The sequence below is a fragment of the Adelges cooleyi genome, unplaced genomic scaffold, assembly GCF_023614345.1.
Source record: "Adelges cooleyi isolate 19-005CV unplaced genomic scaffold, UGA_ACOO_1.1 ACOO_flye_CR_arks_rails_tigmint_CR_PRNA_574, whole genome shotgun sequence".
Lineage (NCBI taxonomy): Eukaryota > Metazoa > Arthropoda > Insecta > Hemiptera > Adelgidae > Adelges > Adelges cooleyi.
Window position 1 is genome coordinate 1,006,336 of NW_026096268.1, and position 20,678 is coordinate 1,027,013.

Below are 20,678 nucleotides of genomic sequence, written 5' to 3' on the forward strand. Positions count from 1 at the left end.
TGTCTCAGTTAGTAGTAGTAGTAGTAGTAGTAGTATGTAAGTAAGCAGCAGCATACAACAACAGCAGCAACAACAAAAAAAAAAAAATAATAATAATAAATAATGAGACTGATATGATGATGAGTCTGGTTAATATAATTTCTCCCACGTTCCCTAAACACTATTATATCATATGATATGCGTCACACGTTGCGCTTGTAATAATAAATTTGCATGTCAACACTGTCGTGTATCATCATGATTTTTTCAAATTAATTTGCATCATTTTTTTATGCCGTTATATGTTTCTTTTAGAAAAATTTGTCAGCGTGTTTTGTTTCAATAACTTTCCAAAAAGTTTTGATATAGAGAAAATTATAAAAAAGAAACTTCTTGATCCATTTTTCCCTCCAAATTTATGTAAAACTTGTGGTAATTTTTTTTTTTACACAAAAAAATGAAAAATATCCTGTTAGTTGTAACTTTGGATGCGATTTACAAAAATAACTTGATGCTAGATAAAATTGGAGTCCACATTCGGGTTCAGCGAAAATAAACTAAATTAATACAAATTTTAATTAAGTTTTGATTTCAGTAGCGGAATATGTGCAATTTTCAGAATTTTTTTCCTTTAAATTGTCTTTTAGCAAGAAATTAAGCTAATACAATCATTTTTAGGCAAATAAACGTATTCATAATTGGTATACTACATGACTTTTGTGACAAACGCACTGCATCGGTAACAAGTAAGTACTAAATATTTTAGGAAAATAACAAAAAAAGTTAATGAAAATAATGAATTGTAATATTCTTATAAATAAAGTAAAATGTGTTAATCTTACCAAAAAAATTGAAAAAAAAACTTCGACATCCAACACAAAACCGATAATAGTTTCTGCAAATTACAAATATCAATTAACAAAAATTAAATTTAAAAAAACTTACTTGTTACTTGGTAAGTATAATATTATAATACAAGAAATGAATTAAATTAGTTATATTTAGTTAATATTCTTTGTTTAGCTGTCGTGTCCAAGTCGCAAATCCCGATTGAATATAATAGTTAATTTTTGAGTAATTCAACCTTATTTTCCTTTAGCTAATAAACTTTACAGATTTAAAATTTGTCTTACTTCGAACTAAGGGTTCTACTTTTAAAACACCGGTGGCATAACATTCTAGTTATTTCCATTAGTAATATTGCTTTTGGCCGTAGGATTAATAGTTGTGTAATATGTTATATCGGTATTGATATTTCTAAGTAGGTCTGTACCCTCTCAGGTGTATCATTACACTGAATAATACCGTCTTTATCTAATAATTGTCTCTCCGGCGATTACAAACAAATCGATTTTCTGCATCGATTTGAAGTAAATCTATTTAGTTAGTTTTAATGAGCAATAAATATGCAAATAAATTTATATGACGGTTATAAAATACTCAATGTTGTTTTAGTGTATCGCCAACGTTCGTATAGTGTGCTCACCCAATCCACGACTTTAACAATAATTATTTCTGCAACACATTATTATAGAAATGGAAAATTGGTTGGAAATGACGGAAGTAAGTAAATTAAATACTTATGAAAAAAACGCGATAAATCATTGTTAAACAGTGGTCTCTTTAGCTCTACGTCTAAAAAACTTCATTGCGACCATTAGTCGGCCTATAATATAGGTATATTATATTTTAGTCTTGATAAAATGTGTTAATTTATTGGTAATTAATTAACGAGACGCGTACATTATTACAGTGCGAAAAATGACAGTAAATAATGTGACAAAACAAATTATACATTAAAGTATACAGGGATTTTGTCTATATTTACCTCATGGGTCTATTACAGGCCATGTAAACACCATTATACTCATTATTATGTACATCTATTTCTTTTGATATTTGATCACTCTGACATATTGATATATTATCCGAGTATACAATTTATTTAGGTATTTTTTTTTTTCATTAAGGCATTTGGTAATTTGTAATTAACGGTCTCGAAACGGTTTTTAATTTGTAAAAATAACCCATCTGTGATATATGTATAACCGTTATATATATAGTGTCCACGGACCAAGGTTGTTCGATTAGATACTTCCTTCCTAGTATAAAGTATTAGAGTTCATTTGTCACACGCTGGAGCTCTTTATTTTTAGTTTCGACCATAGCAAAAAAAAAATTAAAAACAAGTGCGTATTACATGGTTTTGTATTTGAATATTTTTAGCACTCGGTCTTGCGTCCAAGACCAATATATAGTCTCGTTCGTTAAAATCGCTCCTATCAGTTGTAAAAGCGTTATAATATTATTAAATATTATTTATATAATGTTATTTATCGGTTTATGACGTTCGGTTACAACATTTGAGTGCAAACTGCAATAAATTAAGAGAAGCTTAACTTTTTTGTGTGCGTGTGCGTAAAGTCCTTTTTATCAGTCATTATTAGTAGTTTTTACAATATCTTAAGCGTTCCTTGTTCGTAAAATAGTAACGCGTGTGTTTGTTTAATGCGATTTTATAGCTATTGCGCATTAAATAAAGTTAATTTGTTAAATCTAAATTGTTTTATTTTTTTATTTATTAAAATTAAAATGTTTTAGCATATTGCATGCTATTACAAGTTTTAAATCTAAATTTTGAATGAAAACGCTAATTATTTAAACAAAAAACAACAGTTCTTTTTTCGATTAATTTCATGGTTTACATTTGCTGTTTATTTGGGATTCTGGTCAAATAATTATTGTTTCAATGTTAAACAATTTCTAGTACATTTTCATATTATACTGGCCACTGTTCTTTCTTTAGAGTAGTCGGTTGGCACGTTCAATTGATTTGAAGTTTCACATAAGTCTGTTTCGTAGAGAGGTAGACACAAAATAGAATTTCAAGAAGCAGTATTGCAGTTTTCTTAGTTATCTAAATTCTAAAATATTATGTACCTTTCACATACTTGTTTTGCAACAAGTTTAAAATATACATATTTACAAATTTTATTATACTCAAAGTTACGTTGAAACGTGTATTTGATGGTTTATTTTTATTCTATTAAATCAAGTTTCGACAAATTCGAACTCCTTTCAGTTTAATAAAGGATTGCATAAGAATAAAAAAAATCCATGTAACAGTATTTTCATAAGCCAAATAAAAGTGAAGTTGCTGTAAATGGTACAATGTAATTTAGTTTATAAAAAATAAACCAATGTGATTTCAGGAATTAATACTGGGCGAAAATTTGAAAATAAAAATTGTAGTCGGAGTTACACATAATAATATGACATATTTATGTGAATATGCGTCTTGCTATAATCATTGCGACGACAATATTGGTTTACTGAGAAATTATTAGGAGTTAAGAACTTAGATATCGTTATATTTTGTTAAATTGTATAGTTTCTATAATTTCCGTATTAGTCATGTTTTCACATTCATAGTCATGTTCAGCAATTCATATTCAGTCTATACATAAAGACAAGGTTTTGGTACCAAATTTACAGATCTAGTCACGTCAGGTGTTTAAAATAGTCAATACTTGATATTATTGACTAATAGTGAAACAACCTGGTCGAATACAGGTTTTCAAATGTAATTTGGAGGTAGGTTATGCTATATGGACATGAAATTATAGTTACCCACAAATTAAATTAGACTTTTGCAACAAAACTAGTTACTTATTAAATCTGCATAGAGGCTAAAACTGTTTTTCGGAACGACCTAAATTTTTTGTTAAAAGTAATGAAAAAAAATAATATTAATATAATAATATGTCTATGTGCAAACTTCAAAATAAATACAAAAATCCATCTGTCTTATATGTTTTTTACAACATATGATCGTGTTGATTTTGTGTAAATTCTTAAATGTTCTATTTCCATGTCTTTTTTGTCCGTGTTTTTTACTTTTGAGATTATCATAAGTTAAGAAATCATATTTTTAGTGTGGTGGTATTTTCGCAAAATAAAAAAATAGGCATCTTCTGCAGTTCTATTACTACGTTGGAAAATAACTGGATGTGCTAGTAAAAATTTAAGCAGATTTGGATTCAGAATAGTAAAAATTATAATTGGAAGTCATTTCATTCCGCAAGTGGGGGGATATGGAATTTTCAGAACTTTTTCTCTTTAAATTGTCTTTTAGCTAGAAATTAATCTAATACAATATTTGTTAGGCAAATAAACGTTTAAAACAATTGGAAGACTACTTGACAAAGGGGCCACACGCAATGCAAAGTTAACAGAAATGAAATATTTAGGGAAAACACAAAAAACTTAAATTAAAATAACAAATTGTAATAATGAAAAGATTTTATCGGATATATCTAATAAAATATATGTATCGGTATAATATAATATGTATTCTATATACCACGGGGCTTGAGTTCCCCCCTTGGGTTTTTTCAGATTCGCGCCACAGGCCACTGCACGAATATCACAAGACATAATATCAGTGCGCGTAGATTGTTTTGGCGGTAAGCAGTGGGCCGGATACGGCGTTTTGCCACAGTGTGTCGGGGAACACGAGGAGGCCAGTCTGCCACGCCGCATCTACGTGGGGGTTAGTTTCGCGCGACGCACGCCAGGGGCCGCCGCTTATCGCCTTATGACCCGCCGCGTGACGTCATCACCAGCTGCTGTTCGCCGACGACAACGACCGGTACACCCGCCGCGGCGGCAACGCCGACCGACGGATTTCTCATATTAATTTCACTTCAATTTCGTTCCAGTCGCTTATCAGTGTGGTCGTCCGCCGTCGTTATCATCGCGCCAGTCGCCCTAATAGACATTTCTATTCAAATATAATAATAACAATATTCAATTTTCGTTTTGTTTAAGTGTTGTATTACAACTATTGTGTTACATTTCGTGTTTTTTCTAAATAAAAAAATATATACATATGATTTTTATTTTTTGAAAAACCGACCGCGTCAATATTGTTTGTTTTCCGTTTAATCCCAGTTCCGATTTTGTTAATCGTCGGTTTTGTTAATATCTGTTGTTGTTCTTATTTACACCGCGACCTAAATCATCGTTCGACCTGTATTTTTCAATTTGTTTTTTTTTTTACGTGATCGGAGGCGGTACTCGCTTTATGTCCAGAGTCACATCGGTCCGGCGGATGAGTATAGCCAAAACGAAAAATTTCGTCTTCGCCGTAGCCGCGCGCCTTTACAAGGTCTTCGCCGGCAAAATGGGTGTAAACGGCACCGTCGACAAACAGGTAAAAACTAGATATTTTGGGAACCGCCGGCTCGCGCGATCAGGGGAGGCGACCGGTGACCATGTCATACTATTATGTATACCAGTAGTCTGTAGCGAGTAGTAAATTTTTATGCGAGCCGCCAACGGTCGCTGTCGGCGTTTATAAGCCCATTTGTTTTAAACGTTATTTCGTGTCGATTGATTAAACGACGTCTGGGATGTAAGATCCCGCGGAATCCGTGGTGTGCAACAACGGCGCAATAATTATGCTGACGGTGACGTGAAAGCCAGTAGCTGGTCTGGATAAAACTCGTCTGAAAACGGCTGACAAATCGACATTTTCGTTCTATTTAAAATAATATACCTCTATGTATAGACACACACACACACACACACACACGATATTATAATAAAGCATAAACGGCGGTGACTCATGGCCAGCGAGTGGTCGTCAACTCGGCGACGTGCCCCAGTTAAAACGGAAAACCCCGCCAACTTGAGAATAATATAACGTTGCAATATTGTTTTTCACGAGATGGGCACTGACGGTACCACAATGCACATGGTGTGCGGGTAACCGAGTTGTCGTGTGTCACGTGTAAGGTAGTATTTGACAAATTGCGTTTCGCGTGTAAAATAATATATTCTCTCGTTAAAATCGATATTTCTAAGGTCTCGGTTACCGCTCGTGGGAGGATTAGATTTATTGTAATATTATTATTATTGCCGTTGACAAGGCACACACGCAAACACGGGGTGGAGACACTACACAGTGGGGTAACTGCAATGTTATGTATTTATTTATTTGTTTTTGTCGTGCGTTAGACAAGGTCACCGGTTCGGTGCAGGTGTATTAAGTAATCGTAAATAACAAAAAAAAAAAAACCTAGGTCAACGCGAGATCAACTTGACCGAGACATATGCTAGCACGTGGACGTTGACTTCCTTAAAATGCACGTACGCATATTGCACGTTGTCTGTAGACTGCAGTAATGCCAATTATTTCTTTAGTGAAATATCCAGAAATAAAAAAAAAAACAATAGCGTTATCGTTTAATAATAAACTTTCAGCGTCGTCTACTGATAAGCAAATAGTTACCTCGATATCGCGCGGCCATTTCTTTGTATTGTGCCCCCGTGCGTTTTACACGATTTGACGTTAATTGTTATGAAAAAATAAGTTGATTCGTTAGATTAAATTATAATTTAATGTTTTATAAAAATGTCTGACGTTCGACCTAAACCAATGAAACCGTTCCACATAGTCCACACGACGTGTCGGATGACCGTATCGCGTTTTGGATTGTATCCACATACAAAACTCGGTAGTTCTATAATAATATACCATTCATATTAATAATTTATATTTGTTTCCTTTGGATATAAGCTGTCACTTCTAAAATACTAACGCTGTACAACACGTATTTTGGTTGTAATTTTGATTGCTCACAACTTTGCGGGTAACTAAAAATTCAAATTATCAAGAATTATTCTGAGGCCAGATTTCGATTTAGCAAAAATATCCCCCTAAATAATCGGACGTAATTTGCTTTTTGTTCCCAAAAATGGTCAAATTTTGTTGTGTAAGGTGTATTTAAAATAGAAATTTAGGTAAACAATATAGAAAGTTTTGCTTTTAATAATTATTACGATTTTTAATAAGTTGCCTGTTGCTACAAGTTATATTTAATAAATTAGCCGACGTTGATGTTTTTTTTTTATGATCCGAAACATGTCATTAGACGAAAGCTATTGTGGTTGCCAAATTGTCTGCATTTATTTGCAATTTTTTTTTTACATTTAATTATACACGTTTAATATGTTACGTCGTGGACGTTAGATAGGAAATCTTGCGAATTAACTGGTAATAGTTGTACATCACTATTATAAATGATTAAAAAGTAATTTATGTAGTGTATAGATTATCGTTTAATTAAATCTGCCAATGTGTTCACAATAGTCAGCAAGGCCCAAACTGCGCTGAGAAATGTTGAAACCTTGTTGATAATACTCGTTTGTCTAAGCTCATGCATCCATGCTTTGGCCTTTGTTATTAAACACCTAAAGTATTTTTACAAAACATTTCTTTTTTTTTTTTAAGTAATTGAAACGAAATTACAAAGTTTTCGGTTTTATTATTCGATTTTCTTTGATTAAGCCGAGAACCATTGGCGGTTAGTATTGCATTACAATCCTCATAGATATCATAGTTATCACATTACAAGTACAAATTAAAAAATAGTTGGATACTAAAAATTTAACAAATGTAACCAAAACAATAAAATTCTCATTGTTAGTATATTTAAATCGACAAGAAAAATTCGGTGTATTTAGATTTAAACAACATATTTTTATCGGTACTAAAAATTATATTTAATATATTATATTATATCTATACACAACAGTATTGTGAAATTTTTATTATCGGTTCTTTCAAAGACACGCATTGTTCTGGACAAATAGTTAAACAAACTAAAGGAAGCCAACAACCTTCCACGTCCACTGCTGAATAGTTCAATGCTGAATAAACCATACAGTTATGTAGAAACCCAATAAAGCCCACATGTTTGGTAAACGCCAAACATTTGTTTGTCTTAAACAACAAAATTTCCTTTGGTTTTTTTGTCAATTAAATAATGTGAATGCATTATGTTGTAATTGATTTAACTTCATCTTTTCTATTGGCTATACCTTTTTGCTGCGAAGCTTTTATTTGATATTATCCTAATTTAAAGTCTACCTTTGTTTACGCCCAATACATAATATTATATAGTATTGCTTTTTAATCAGGTATACCTCTTGAACTCTGATGATCGAAGGCCGAGTTATGAAAAGTGGTTTATATTACTGAAAAAAAAGTATTTTTTTTAAATTTAAACAATTAAAGTAATAAAATGTAAGTTAAGTAAGTCAATTCGGTAAGTAGACTTCTCAGTAAGAATTTCCATAATGAGTTCGATGCGCTGCCTTTTTTTTTGCAAAGTTGATTTCATTCTACGTTTTAAAATAAATATTTTAATTGCTTTATTTCATCTTATAGGTAAAACATTGATCTTGTTTAATCGCCTGATATTAAAACGTTAACTACCTGTTAAAACCCCAACTGCAGTGATTTCTTACCTTGAAGGTATATTATAAATAGATGTATTCTATCGACTTGTCAACTCTTGAAAACTTGAATTGTCAATTCTTAATCTAAAATTGAACTGGAAAAAAGTATCATCATTTCTACATCAAACAACATCTATTTCTTCTTAAGTGTACACCTCTACGTCTACACTATCTTTCTTTTTACTGTTTGCCTTGTTGATTTTCCCTTCTTTTTTGAAATAACCTCAAACCATACCTCAATCTATTTTCTTTCGTTTTCCAGCTTTTGGCTTGATAAAAAAAAAACTAAACAAAACTTGTAGTATAGAATAATAGCTTGTACCAGAATTACCATTATTCTACCACCTGGACAACTACTGCAACAATTATTGTTTTGTAATATCAACACCGTGTGGTTAGTCACAAAGTAATGTTATTATTTGTATAATCGTCTGAACTTTGGCTAGAACTGCCAATATAGAGTAAATTCATCACGTGCGAGCAACTATTTTTTTAATTAACATGATAATTTATTATGATTAATAATTATATGAAAAATGCATACACTTTGTGGTTTGTCAAAAGTCGAGTTTTTTTTTCTATTTCAAACAAACAACGGTTTTAATAAATGTTTTAAACAAGATAAAGTGTAAACAATTTGTGCAAATGTATATTAAATTCTGTGAACATGTACTTAGTAGTTTTCAATTTTAACTGACTACGATTGATTAAGGGTGGGATGTTGGAAAAATTTCAGTGAGTTTTTTTATTTTCTGTTCTCAATTTTAATAACTTTTTCATAGAGTATTTTTTAATTTAGATACATAATATCGGAAAATTGTTTCTAAAACGTGTATGAATGGGCTTTCATGTGGCCTATTTTAGAAGTGATAGCACTAAATAGATAAACAGGTGTACTTCATTGCACTCGCTTTAACCTTTATTTTATTACATTAAAGTATTCTAAATTAATAATCGATGCATCGGTTCAGTCATAAATTTGTGTGTTAATGAATCACATATGTATCTTACCGGTTCATATAAAAATACTATTAATGGTTGACAAACATTTTGTTGATTATCGTTTTGATAATAAGTACCCGTTATTATTATTTTTTATTAATTCAAACTTAACGAGAATGGGAAGCATGAAAAGGTAAACGTAATACAATATTTATAAATGAAAAATAGTCTATTAGGCGGTTATCGGTTTTGAAGTAGCGAGAACCGGTTCTCGAGAAAAAATGAAAAATAATGAATGAATGAAAACGATTTTCAGCGAAAAAAAAATTGGAATAAAAAAATGTGTATTATGTATATAGACATAATTACTACCTACACTTAGCCGGTGCACGTGAGTCACATGATTATAAATGGTATTAATGGAATAAACGTTTTGTTCAATGACGGCATATTGTTTACCCTTTGAACTAGTTTCGCCTATTATCTCCCCTCTCGTTGCATTCGCGTGAAGCTAATCTGAAAACCAGTTGTACAAAAATCTCGTTATGCATTCAGTCACGTTTGAGACACCGTCGTTGGTTCTGAGAGTTGAGATTTTATTCAAAATAAATAAAAATCGCAATTTTCGGGCATTATCTAAATATTTGTTTTACACTTTTACATGTCCACTAAGACTATAAACACTATATTCCGAATGCACTTAAATACGATGATACCGTTTTATTCTTACTACCATTCAGTGGTAAATTAATTGTTTTTTTTTTTTTTTTTATAAAACACATTTTTTGTCCGATTATAATATGTGTTTTGATTTTATCACTTATAATTCATTTACAAAAACCTATTTTTTCTCATTAGGGTTTGGCTCACTGTAACGATATGTTCGAAATGGCTACCAGACTGTGTCGAGGGTATTTGCCGGGTCACTGGAAGAAGATTACCGCCAAAGACATATCCGTCAAAAGAATCAGGTAAATAAATATTCTTTTTTTATAGTATTTATGCATATAAATTATTTTTTAATTATTAATAAAATAATTCTAGTCCTAACGTTTCTAAATTAATTTATTCGATCAAACTACGTTGGGAATATTAATAATGGCGTGGCATTATATTTAATGGTTTTTGCTTTTATTATTATTTTTAATTGTGGTAATTATTTTGACAAACGTCTCGGAAACGATTTAAACTAATTGTTGTCCTTAGAAATGTTAAATAACAAAATGCTATGTTTTTTTATAGTTGTTAATTTTTTAATTGTAACCTATTTTAATTACATTCAGTATTACTATAGAAACAACAAAACGTTTTCTTATAGTTGTTCAAGTTTAAATTGTTATTTAAATAAATTTCGTTTATCGAGTTATAACAGCTTAGAATTCAGATCACGACAGTCATTAAGTATTTTTTTTTTATAGATAACATATTTTCACAACTATTCTTCTAAAAGTATTCTTGTCATATTCTTAGGTGCCTTACAAACTGGCTATGTGCGTTCTAATCTACTATGTGCGTTTTTTATAGACCTGGTGTGTAATCTACTATATTTTTTAAAAAAGTGTTATGATAAATTATAACCGTATTACGATATAAGGTCACGGTTTTTAATTCTATGAAATTCAAAATCGCCGTACACACAATTATTCGTTGTTAGAATTTTCCGATAATCTATTACCAATTATACAGGTTTTTTTTAATAGGTCGCTGCTGTAATGTATATAATATATATATACTATATATATATATATACATTTAAATAATTATAAAATAGTTAATAATTGATGGTAAATAATTTACAAAATATAAATATTATAAATTAGTAGGTAGATAATATTACCATGCATTTTAGTCGGAAAGCTCAATGACAATAGTTTTCAAACATTTTTATTACTCAGGGGGCAAATATAATTGTATTTTTAAGTGAAGTAAAGAAATGCAATTACTATTTACTATTACTATATTTACTATCTACTATACTAGTGCCCTTCTTGTCATCTCCAATAATTTGTGAAACAATTAACAGTTCACTAAATGATCTAATTAGTAATAGCGTCGAAATTTTGGAACAACATACACTTAATTATTTGTAAATAACCAAAAAGTGTTTTTATTTATAACGATTGTCAGTTTCTGTTTTCTTATACTGAGATAATGTTGAAGACAAGACACGTTTTTACTAACAATAACATTTTTATAAGAAGTCAAATTATTTCTAAAAACCTAAGTTTTACATTTATGGTAAGAACGAACTTTTTAGTTAGGTACTTGTTGTTTTGATTAATAACTCGTTAGTCAATCCTATATTATACTAAAAAGTAACTCGTCAAGTTAATATGCAAAGGAGGAGAAGGAAGGTAAACCACATGTAGTCTGGTAGTCTGCATTCATATTTTTGAAATTCTTTGGTAATTTTAAGTGACCTTCATAAATGTATGGTAATCTGAACACAAATGGAAAATTTCAAAAGTAAAAAGTAACTTTCAACTTGTAAATGCCGCCCCAGCTTTGCATTTATGAAAGCAATTTCTTGAAAAAAAAAACGTATTTCGATTATTTAATAAATTTGTATTATTTATTCAGATTTTGTCGCCGCTCTGTACTCTGATAGGCAACCCTAATGCTTAGAAATGTATTTGTCACGTCTTCGACTACCTGACCGTCGTTATAGTCTATTGGAATCGGAAAAATATAACGGCTTCTTTTCTAAAACTAGTTTCAACTACGAATTATAAAGTACAAAATCGGACGTTTGCAAATACATGTTTTGTAGTCCATTCTTTGTTATCGCCTAAGTCGAAGGGGAAAATGCTCATGTCCAGACTGGACACACCTCGGAAAACGTCGCGTGATTGGTTTTTTTAGAACGCAAAATACAAAATTAAAATGTATAAAAACAAGTAACGGCGGTCGGGTTGCACGCGGTGAACATATAACAGTTATAATAGAAGTTTTATTTGAACTCGGTGATATTAATGTGTGTCGAAGGCGGTAAGCGGTTAGCATTTGGAATTTCATGAGGTTTTCCCTTGGCCGGGTTGGCGCCCGACAAACTATCGATTGACTTCCATTTTCTCTGAGACGCAAAAACCAACACCCCCCCCCCCCTTCTACCTCGTCTACCAACAAATAATGTAATATAATCGGATTAACCTGTGTGTGTGTGTGTTGTTTATTTAATTTTTTACCATTTTATCACTAAAAACTTATCGCTGTAATAAAAAACGCGCCTGTTGTTGTTTTTCTAAAATGTAGTAGCATATTATTACACTATACAGATAATATATACACCGGTTAAATACTGATATACACCAAATGTATGTCGTTGTTGTTGCTGGCCCGCAAGAGAAATCTATATAGGAAATGACGACTAAAATTGTATGTCAATACAAATACCTCCTTTTAACGTGCACAGGCTAAACGGACGTTGTTTGTTAATTGTTTTTCTCGCTCGTTCGTGTGACGTATATCATTCAGTCAATGTTGACTTTAAAAAAAAAAAAAAAACATTACCGAAAATTACTCGTCTCGGTCTGCATGTCACGTGATGTACATGTGTACCGGCAAACGTGCATCAAGTCTTCGGTTTGTTATGATTTAGAGACAGAATTTCTATGTGTTTGTCAATCTAAAAATATGATGTTCTTATGCAGTGAAAACTATGGAAAATGCGGTTTTATGTATGTTCTTAAAGTAGACGCCACACATACCACTTTTGAAGGTCAGGGGTACGTATAGGCAAATTTTCATAAAAAAAAAAAAGAATTCCAAGTTGAAAATATAATGCATATATTTTATTTGTATAGTAACGAGGATTGTTTATTAATTTTTATTTTCTCTTTAGATTATCACATCCTCTATTATAAACGGTTTTCTGAAAAATAGAGCCTTTCGCTTTTCCAATACAACATTACCAACATTTAAGATAGAAAATATTCTTTTGGCTTTTGAAAAAAATAGACAAACTGGGTCTCGCCCATGAGCTTTCTCCAGATATTAAGTTTTCGTTTGAGTTTCCAAAAGTAATGTTTTAACAGCGTAAACCAAAAATAACCGTGAAATTAAAAACAAATTCGACGAGGAGAAGGCATCGTTCTGATATTTTTATTAATGGCGATATAATTTAATATGATGCATAAATTATGTGTAAAGAAAACTTGTTTTGTACATACAACGGCATAATTTCCTGTTTTTTACTTATATTTTAAAAAATATTTATTTTCTCCTTGATAAATAATATTTTACAAATTATTAATTATAATATAATATAAATCGCTTGTTAAACACATTTTTAGATTACTAGATATTTTGCAACTTAGTCATCATTTATCAGTAAATATGTGCAGTAAAATGTTTATCATGGAAGAAAATATTTCAGCACACGAATGCCACTGATAATTTTCATCACGCACATTTTTTCAATATTAATTTAAATTTTATGTTTTTAAAAAATCGCATTTATTTTGTTAGACTAAATGAAATATTCCAAAAATGTCGTTATGGTTGAAATATCCACTAACATCCAATCATGCAGAAAAAATGATACTTATGAATTTGTTGTAAAACGAAACTTTAGCCGAATGAAACTGCATAGCCTTCGTTTTTACAAAAAAATTAAAAATATAAAAATCCGGTCTCATAGTTGCGATATAAATTATGACGTGTCAGCCGTTCCATAGTATAACCTTAAATGGCCCTCACGCAATTATTATTATTGATAGTACAAGAACTGATAATATTTGTATTATTCGCAGTAAAGGCCTGAACGATCAGTTGTTTAATTATACCTACTGATAATAAAAAAGCGATAATAATAATAATATTTTATGATATAAATTACCCCTGCCTGCGCGTACAAGAGAATTGCGTTTTATAAGCGTAATTAGGTCTCTGAAGGGGGGGGGGGCTACAGTCCCAGCTGTTTTTTTTTTCTAAATAACTTTGAGCACCCCCCCCCCCCTTCCGCGTTGGCAGGTATCGGAAAATAATATTTCTACATTTTAGGGTGGTCTTTAAAAAGTCGATTTTCGAATTTTAACCTCGACGCCCCTAAAAAGTTACTAAATACAATAAAAATAAGATTAAAAAAAAATGTTGGATAAATATTAATTTTAACTCTTGTGCCTCACAAGAGTTGAAGTTTAAATGGGATTTAACATAGGATTCCGACGCTTGTGCACAAATTGAAGCATAATTTTTTCCTACTCCTCAGTTTGAGCTGAAGCTTTGATGCTTTTATAGCTTGGAGTCTGCTGGACATGTACATTACATCATACGTAAAAGTTCATACCTGTCAAAATTGTTGCCAGATAATAAAACTTTAACAAAGAATAGGCGTTTTTTGGTACTTTTTCCGATAACATTAAATTTAGTGTACCTGGGGGATGTCGCTTGGGCCGGAAACCTAAAATTTGAGTTCTGTGTATCATAATTTTTAGTAACATAGTACAGAAATTGACAACAAAGCTAACAGTGATGTTGTAATTTTAATTCGCAATCCTAAAAAACGAATATTTTTGACAATACTGTTATCATCTCATAATGTCATCTGCCGTCCCCACCATATTCTTTGGGCATCACCCGTCGATCGGGCCGTCCTCTAGATTTTTAAGTCGAAATTATATTCTTTAATATAAAACGTAAAACAATCCCATCTCTTTGTGTTCTCTCTTGTTTGAAAATTAGCTAGAAAAAAGTACTAAAAACGTCTATTTTTTCTTCAATTTTCATTTTCTAGCAACAATTTTGATAGGTATGAACTTTTGTCCATGTTCAGCAAACTCCAAGCTATAAAACCTAAAAAACCTGAAAAATTACTAAATGTAATATTATATTATGTTATATTATCGTTTAGTAGGAAATTATGACGAAATTTATAATAATTGAAACAATTTGTTGAAAAAAATTTACTTAAACTTTATTGTAAACTTTAAATAAACATTTTTTAAATAACTTAAACTAGTTAACATAAATAGAAATTTGCCACTTTTTTTTGTTTTTCTTAGTATTACTAATTACATAATTTTACACAGATCTTGAAAAAGTTTTGGCTAAAATTTACATTTCTTGCTTTAACAAAAAAAAATATTATTTATACTCATCAAAATTGTTAGACCTCTTTTGATTTGAGCAATAATATAAAAAAAAAAATTCATCTTTACAAATGAAAACATTCAGCTTATGAGCAAACAAATTTGGAATTGTATGCTACAATAATATAGATTATAGATGATAGAATTGAATGTATCGATTAGTTAAGTAAAGCTCACATACCAATTTAGATATTTTATGCTGACACAATATTTGCAGCCTAGCGGTATAATATGCTGAACATTAGTCAATAGTGTACAACGACCTATTATAAGAACTGATGATGATGCCTAATTGTATTATTGAACATGCATTATTATTTTATACTTATTTACTATCGGAAAATAATCACAGAATAATTATATTTTATTTTTTTTTTAATCAAAAAAAAAAAAATAGTTTAATCAAATATTATTCTTTATAGATTTTGTCAAGTAACTTCTAGACCAACAATAGTTAAAAGCTGATTATTATATTTCAGCATAAACATTCATTTTATAAAATACAAGCTTATATTTTTGTTTATAAATTTGTTGTATCGACAACTTTATTTTTCAGTGGCGGTCTAAGTAACTGGCTTTACCAAGTGACATTGTTGAAGGGTAACACTGAGCCTCGTGACGTATTAATGAGACTTTACGGTCAGACACACGGGGAAAACGCTATCGAAAACATAATCACAGAGTCTGTAATATTTACATTGTTGTCAGAACGGGGTTTGGGACCTAGGCTGCACGGAATATTTCCCGGAGGCCGACTAGAAGAATACATACCGGTAAGCTTGTTCACTTTAAATCATTTGTTGAAACTTGACTAGTAGTTTATTGCATCTAGTCGACAACGTAGATTAATATTTCTTCTTCTGCAAATTAAAAATCTTTTTTGTTTCTTAACCAAAAAAATTGTTAATCTACTCGAGTCTGCATTTTTGTGCCATTAGGGTACAATAAAATGTCTGCATTGAAAAATGTCTGGGTTTTGTTTTAACTAAATCTATTCTTACCTCTTAACAATAATCTCTTAACACTTAGCTTATAAAATGTGTTTAAAAAAAAAACATTATTTTCCATACAGTAATTAAATATTTATGTTAGCAATAAGTTTGGTAATATTTTTAAAATATTAAATGTTTCAAAAATATTAACAAATTGTCGTACATTATATTATGAAAATATTTCCAATGTTTTACTTCTATTTTAAATACTATGGTTTATGATAACTCATTTATTGTTTCCAATACTGCCAAAACATGGGTTTGAAATATTTTAAAAATATCAACCAACTTTTTGGTAACATTAATTTTTCTTTGTTGTAATTCCGTTATTACACTTTTTTTTGTACATTTTATTAAAATTTGCTAAATTTATTTTATTTAAAAAAATATTTAAAGCAAAATTATAGCCAAAGCCGGTTAGCTTTTAGTTTAAGAGTTAATTTAGAAAAAAAAATTATTTTTATCGCTATGACCGTATAACATTGAGAATATGCCTGGCCTATCAAATATATTTACAAGTATAACTATGCGCTTTTACCTTCGCTTTGTTTTACGACTACGAGTAATGTTATAAATAAATGCGTGACATTTACTAAATAAAAATTATATTGTTAGCTAGACAAAATTTATGATGCTGAACGTTTCAGATTCGGAAAGTGTGAGCGAATGGGTCGAAAATGTACAATGATTGAGAATTGTAAGGCTTACATAGAACAATTTATATACTGTAAATAATTTTGTTAAACAAAAAAAAATATTTACCATTTAACGCATTCACCGTTGTTATTATAACGGGACGAATCTATTTGTTTGACTCGTTCAATTTGAGGTGTACGTTTTATTTTATTATTATTTTTATTGTTGTAATTATTATTACCATTATTTTTTATTTTTATGACGCATTGCCAATTTGGCTAAATATTCAATGTAGGCTATTTGCAAACATAGGCTCGACACTGTCATTTTATACCGGCATTCGTCCTCGCAGGTAATAAATGGTCGAATGATAATATTGGTAACGGTCCTATAATGTATCGGCTTTTACATGTGTCAATATGTGTTCCAAAATCCGACATAAATTGTTGTAACTAATTATGTCGAGCTCATTCAGAAAACGAGCTATGCTTTGGACTACGATGCATAGCTGCTCAGTAAGTGTTGCATTCACTTTGAGTGTATGTTAAAAAAAAAATGTATTTATTAAAATCGATGGGATAATATTATAATATATTTTATAATCATTACAAAATCTAACCTTGCTTTGTTTTAACTATATATGATGAAATGTATTTTTGTCCTAGATATTTAGAACAAGTACACACTGTACACAAAATAATTAAAAAAGACTCGATCCTTAGTCTTCACATGGAAGTGATTACATTATATGTCGCTCATAAGTTATAAAATAGTAATTCATGTTTGTTGTATGTCTATGGAAAATTCCAGGCTCGGTCTTTGAAGTCTGAAGAGTTGAGCGATCCGAAATTGAGCCTTATGATTGCAGAAAAAATGGCCGACCTACATCAGCTGAACATTCCGATCAACAAAGACTCAACGTGGTTGTGGGACACAATGGAGAGGTGGCTGCAGCAGCCAGTTACCGACTGCAATTGGTCTAGGGACAACATCCAATTGGATCAGATTTTGTCGATAAACCTCTCAGATGAAATGCGTTGGCTAAAGTATGTAATTTTAAATATAACAGTTGTTAGCTTTGATTATAAATGTTCTGTAGATTATTTTCAACTAAAAAAGTTTAAGTGGCGTGAATAAATTTAATTTTTTTTTTTCATTTCAAGAATCTGTATTCAAACTATTTTTATTGAGAAAAAGTAAAAAAAATAAAATAAAACATTTATAATAAGAAAAAATGTTTATATATTTGGTCATTTTTACCATTCTTAGTTTTGCATCAGTGTTTATTTGAATGTGGTTTTCATTTTCAATTATAATCAGTCCTGAATATGTTGAATTCCCGCTGTGCATACTTTTTTTTCTTTACGTTATTAACTGATTTCAGGAAACTTCTGACGAAGTTAAGGTCACCTGTCGTGTTTTGCCACAACGATTTGCAAGAGGGTAATATCCTGATGAAGGAAAATGACATAACCGCTTGTCGATCGTTGTGCCTAATCGATTACGAATACTGTGCGTATAACTATCGCGGCTTCGATATCGCCAATCATTTTATCGAATGGATTTACGACTACACAAACACTAAGTATCCACATTATTCCGTCAACCGAGAATTGTACCCAACAAAAGACCAACAGGTACGTTTAAACTATGTTCAAACAATACCTATTGAGAAGAACCGTTTGAAATACTTTTTTTTCCTTCATTTTACGGTTTCGCAGGTCGAATTCCTCAAGAGGTACTTACAGTGTATGGGAAGCGATGAACCATTAGAATTGATTCTAAACGAAGTACGTCATTTCGCATTGGCATCACATTTGTTTTGGGGAATATGGAGTGTCGTCAACAGCCGTACCTCGAAAATTACATTTGGCTACAGGGTAATTGCAATTTTTTTCAATTCATGTTAAAAGCATTTCAAGCAAATCATTATTTACTAAGAGTAAGCGGTCTAGGGAAAGTTTTTTAGTGACAATCATTGTGTATTGTACTAAAGTACATGAAATCAGAAAACAAGCAACCTATTAAGCATGTCTGAAAAACCTATAATGTATAATACAGTTTAGTATTTTTTTTTTAAATTGTATAAAACTACAACAAACGAAATTGAACGGCAAAAACCAAACATCTTCACACGAACTTGAGCATCTTTTGATAAATAAGTAACAATAATTAATTGATATTTACAACTTAATGTTTAAAATAATATTTTATTAAAATATAATTTTATTGTATTAACAAATTTTTTTTTTAAATAGTTTTTTCTTTAATTAAATAACTTTTTGTTTTAATTTTTATTTAAATAAAAAACTAAACCGATAATGCCTATGTTTGATGTATTAAAAAATGTTATATTGCTTTCAATATGCATTTTTTTTGTAGATAAATTCAAATATATATTTGATTAAATAACATTTATACTCTTAACTATCATTTCAATATTTATTTAAATAACTAATTATTTGAATTGAAATTTTTTTTTAAATTTTGTTAAACTAAAAACATTTGATTATTTTGATTATTGTTTAAATAAAAATAAAACATTTTTAGTTATTTTAATAAATAATTCCCTGGTTTTGTTTTTACACCTAATACGTGTTGGCATAATTTCTCTCTACTATGTGAATTATTTGTATATGACATAACACACTAGTATTATTTTAATTGGAAATTTGTTGTTTTTAGGAATATGCAGTAGAACGACTTTCATCATACTTCAAACTCAAAGAAAATTTAGTTAATAATATATAACATAATGTTACTATTACAAGTACTTATAATAATAAATAAAAAAGCAAAAAAAAGAAAAAAGGTCAGACATTACAGACCATTATGTTTTAATATTTTGGTGGAGACTGATTTAATAATTTCAATCTTTTAATCTTTTTTTAATTATTTTATTAGTCTGATTATATTTTATTTATTATCTGTTTGCACTTTATATTAAGTGCCTTAATATTTATTGTGAGCTCCAAATTCAAATGTTTTTTTTTGTCTTTTCTTTTTATACATAAATTTTTTGTAAATTCTCAGTAAGCTGCCGTAAACGGCTTAGTTTGAATTTACTATGAAAAAAGTATCATACCAAAACTTTTTTAACTTTTTTGACTAACTTTCGTTAACGTGGAAACAGAATATATTTATTTACCTTTTTTTCACTGTTGTATTTCTTGATAAACTTGGTAAAAGATATAAAAAAAAGTTAATGTTATCAAAAAGAAAGATGAAAATAGAGAAAAAAAATTTGCAATGATAATTTGTATTGTAAAAAACAAAAAAATGTGATTATTGTACTTAACCAACAATGTAACTACCGCGTCCATTCTGTACTTTTTTTTATATTGCTATCGTGTGTGTCCTATTAGTTGTTATTATTATTATTATTATGTGTAATCGAAGAAATGTGATTTACTATTTTATGATATTTCTTTTCGCAGTGATTTTGTGTTTTTCTAAGTCCTTTCGACACTTTGTTTTTTGTTTGCTTAATACATTTATTCCTGTAGTATTTTTTATTTGATTTCCAACCATTTCGCTAAGCGGTTTGTCGAAATGGGAACGAAATAAATATATAATTTATTATTATTATCATTAGAATTTTTAGTTTTTAAGAACCGGATTTGGATTTAAATTAAAATATTGTTTGATATGGAAAAAAATTTCAATTGAGTTATGAAAAAAAAAAAACTATTATTATAATTACAAAAATTGTTAATAGAAAAATTAATTTAGT

At 29.9% G+C, this 20,678-nt stretch overlaps 1 protein-coding gene across 3 annotated transcripts; it reads left to right on the forward strand.

The window, feature by feature from the left end:
• Positions 1–1,443: 1,443 nt before the first annotated feature.
• LOC126842863 (choline/ethanolamine kinase) lies at positions 1,444–19,756 on the forward strand. 3 transcript variants are annotated; one of them, XM_050580065.1, is made up of 7 exons: positions 1,444–1,542; positions 10,087–10,199; positions 15,874–16,090; positions 17,756–17,991; positions 18,330–18,582; positions 18,667–18,825; positions 19,631–19,756. In XM_050580065.1, the coding sequence occupies exons 1-7, from the start codon at positions 1,516–1,518 to the stop codon at positions 19,694–19,696; spliced, it is 1,071 nt and encodes a 356-aa protein (XP_050436022.1). In that variant the 5' UTR covers positions 1,444–1,515; the 3' UTR covers positions 19,697–19,756. The 3 variants fall into 3 exon arrangements, with proteins under 3 accessions (XP_050436022.1, XP_050436020.1, XP_050436021.1); XM_050580063.1 differs by lacking the exon at positions 1,444–1,542 and adding an exon at positions 4,670–5,194; XM_050580064.1 differs by lacking the exon at positions 1,444–1,542 and adding an exon at positions 9,767–9,970.
• Positions 19,757–20,678: the final 922 nt, after the last annotated feature.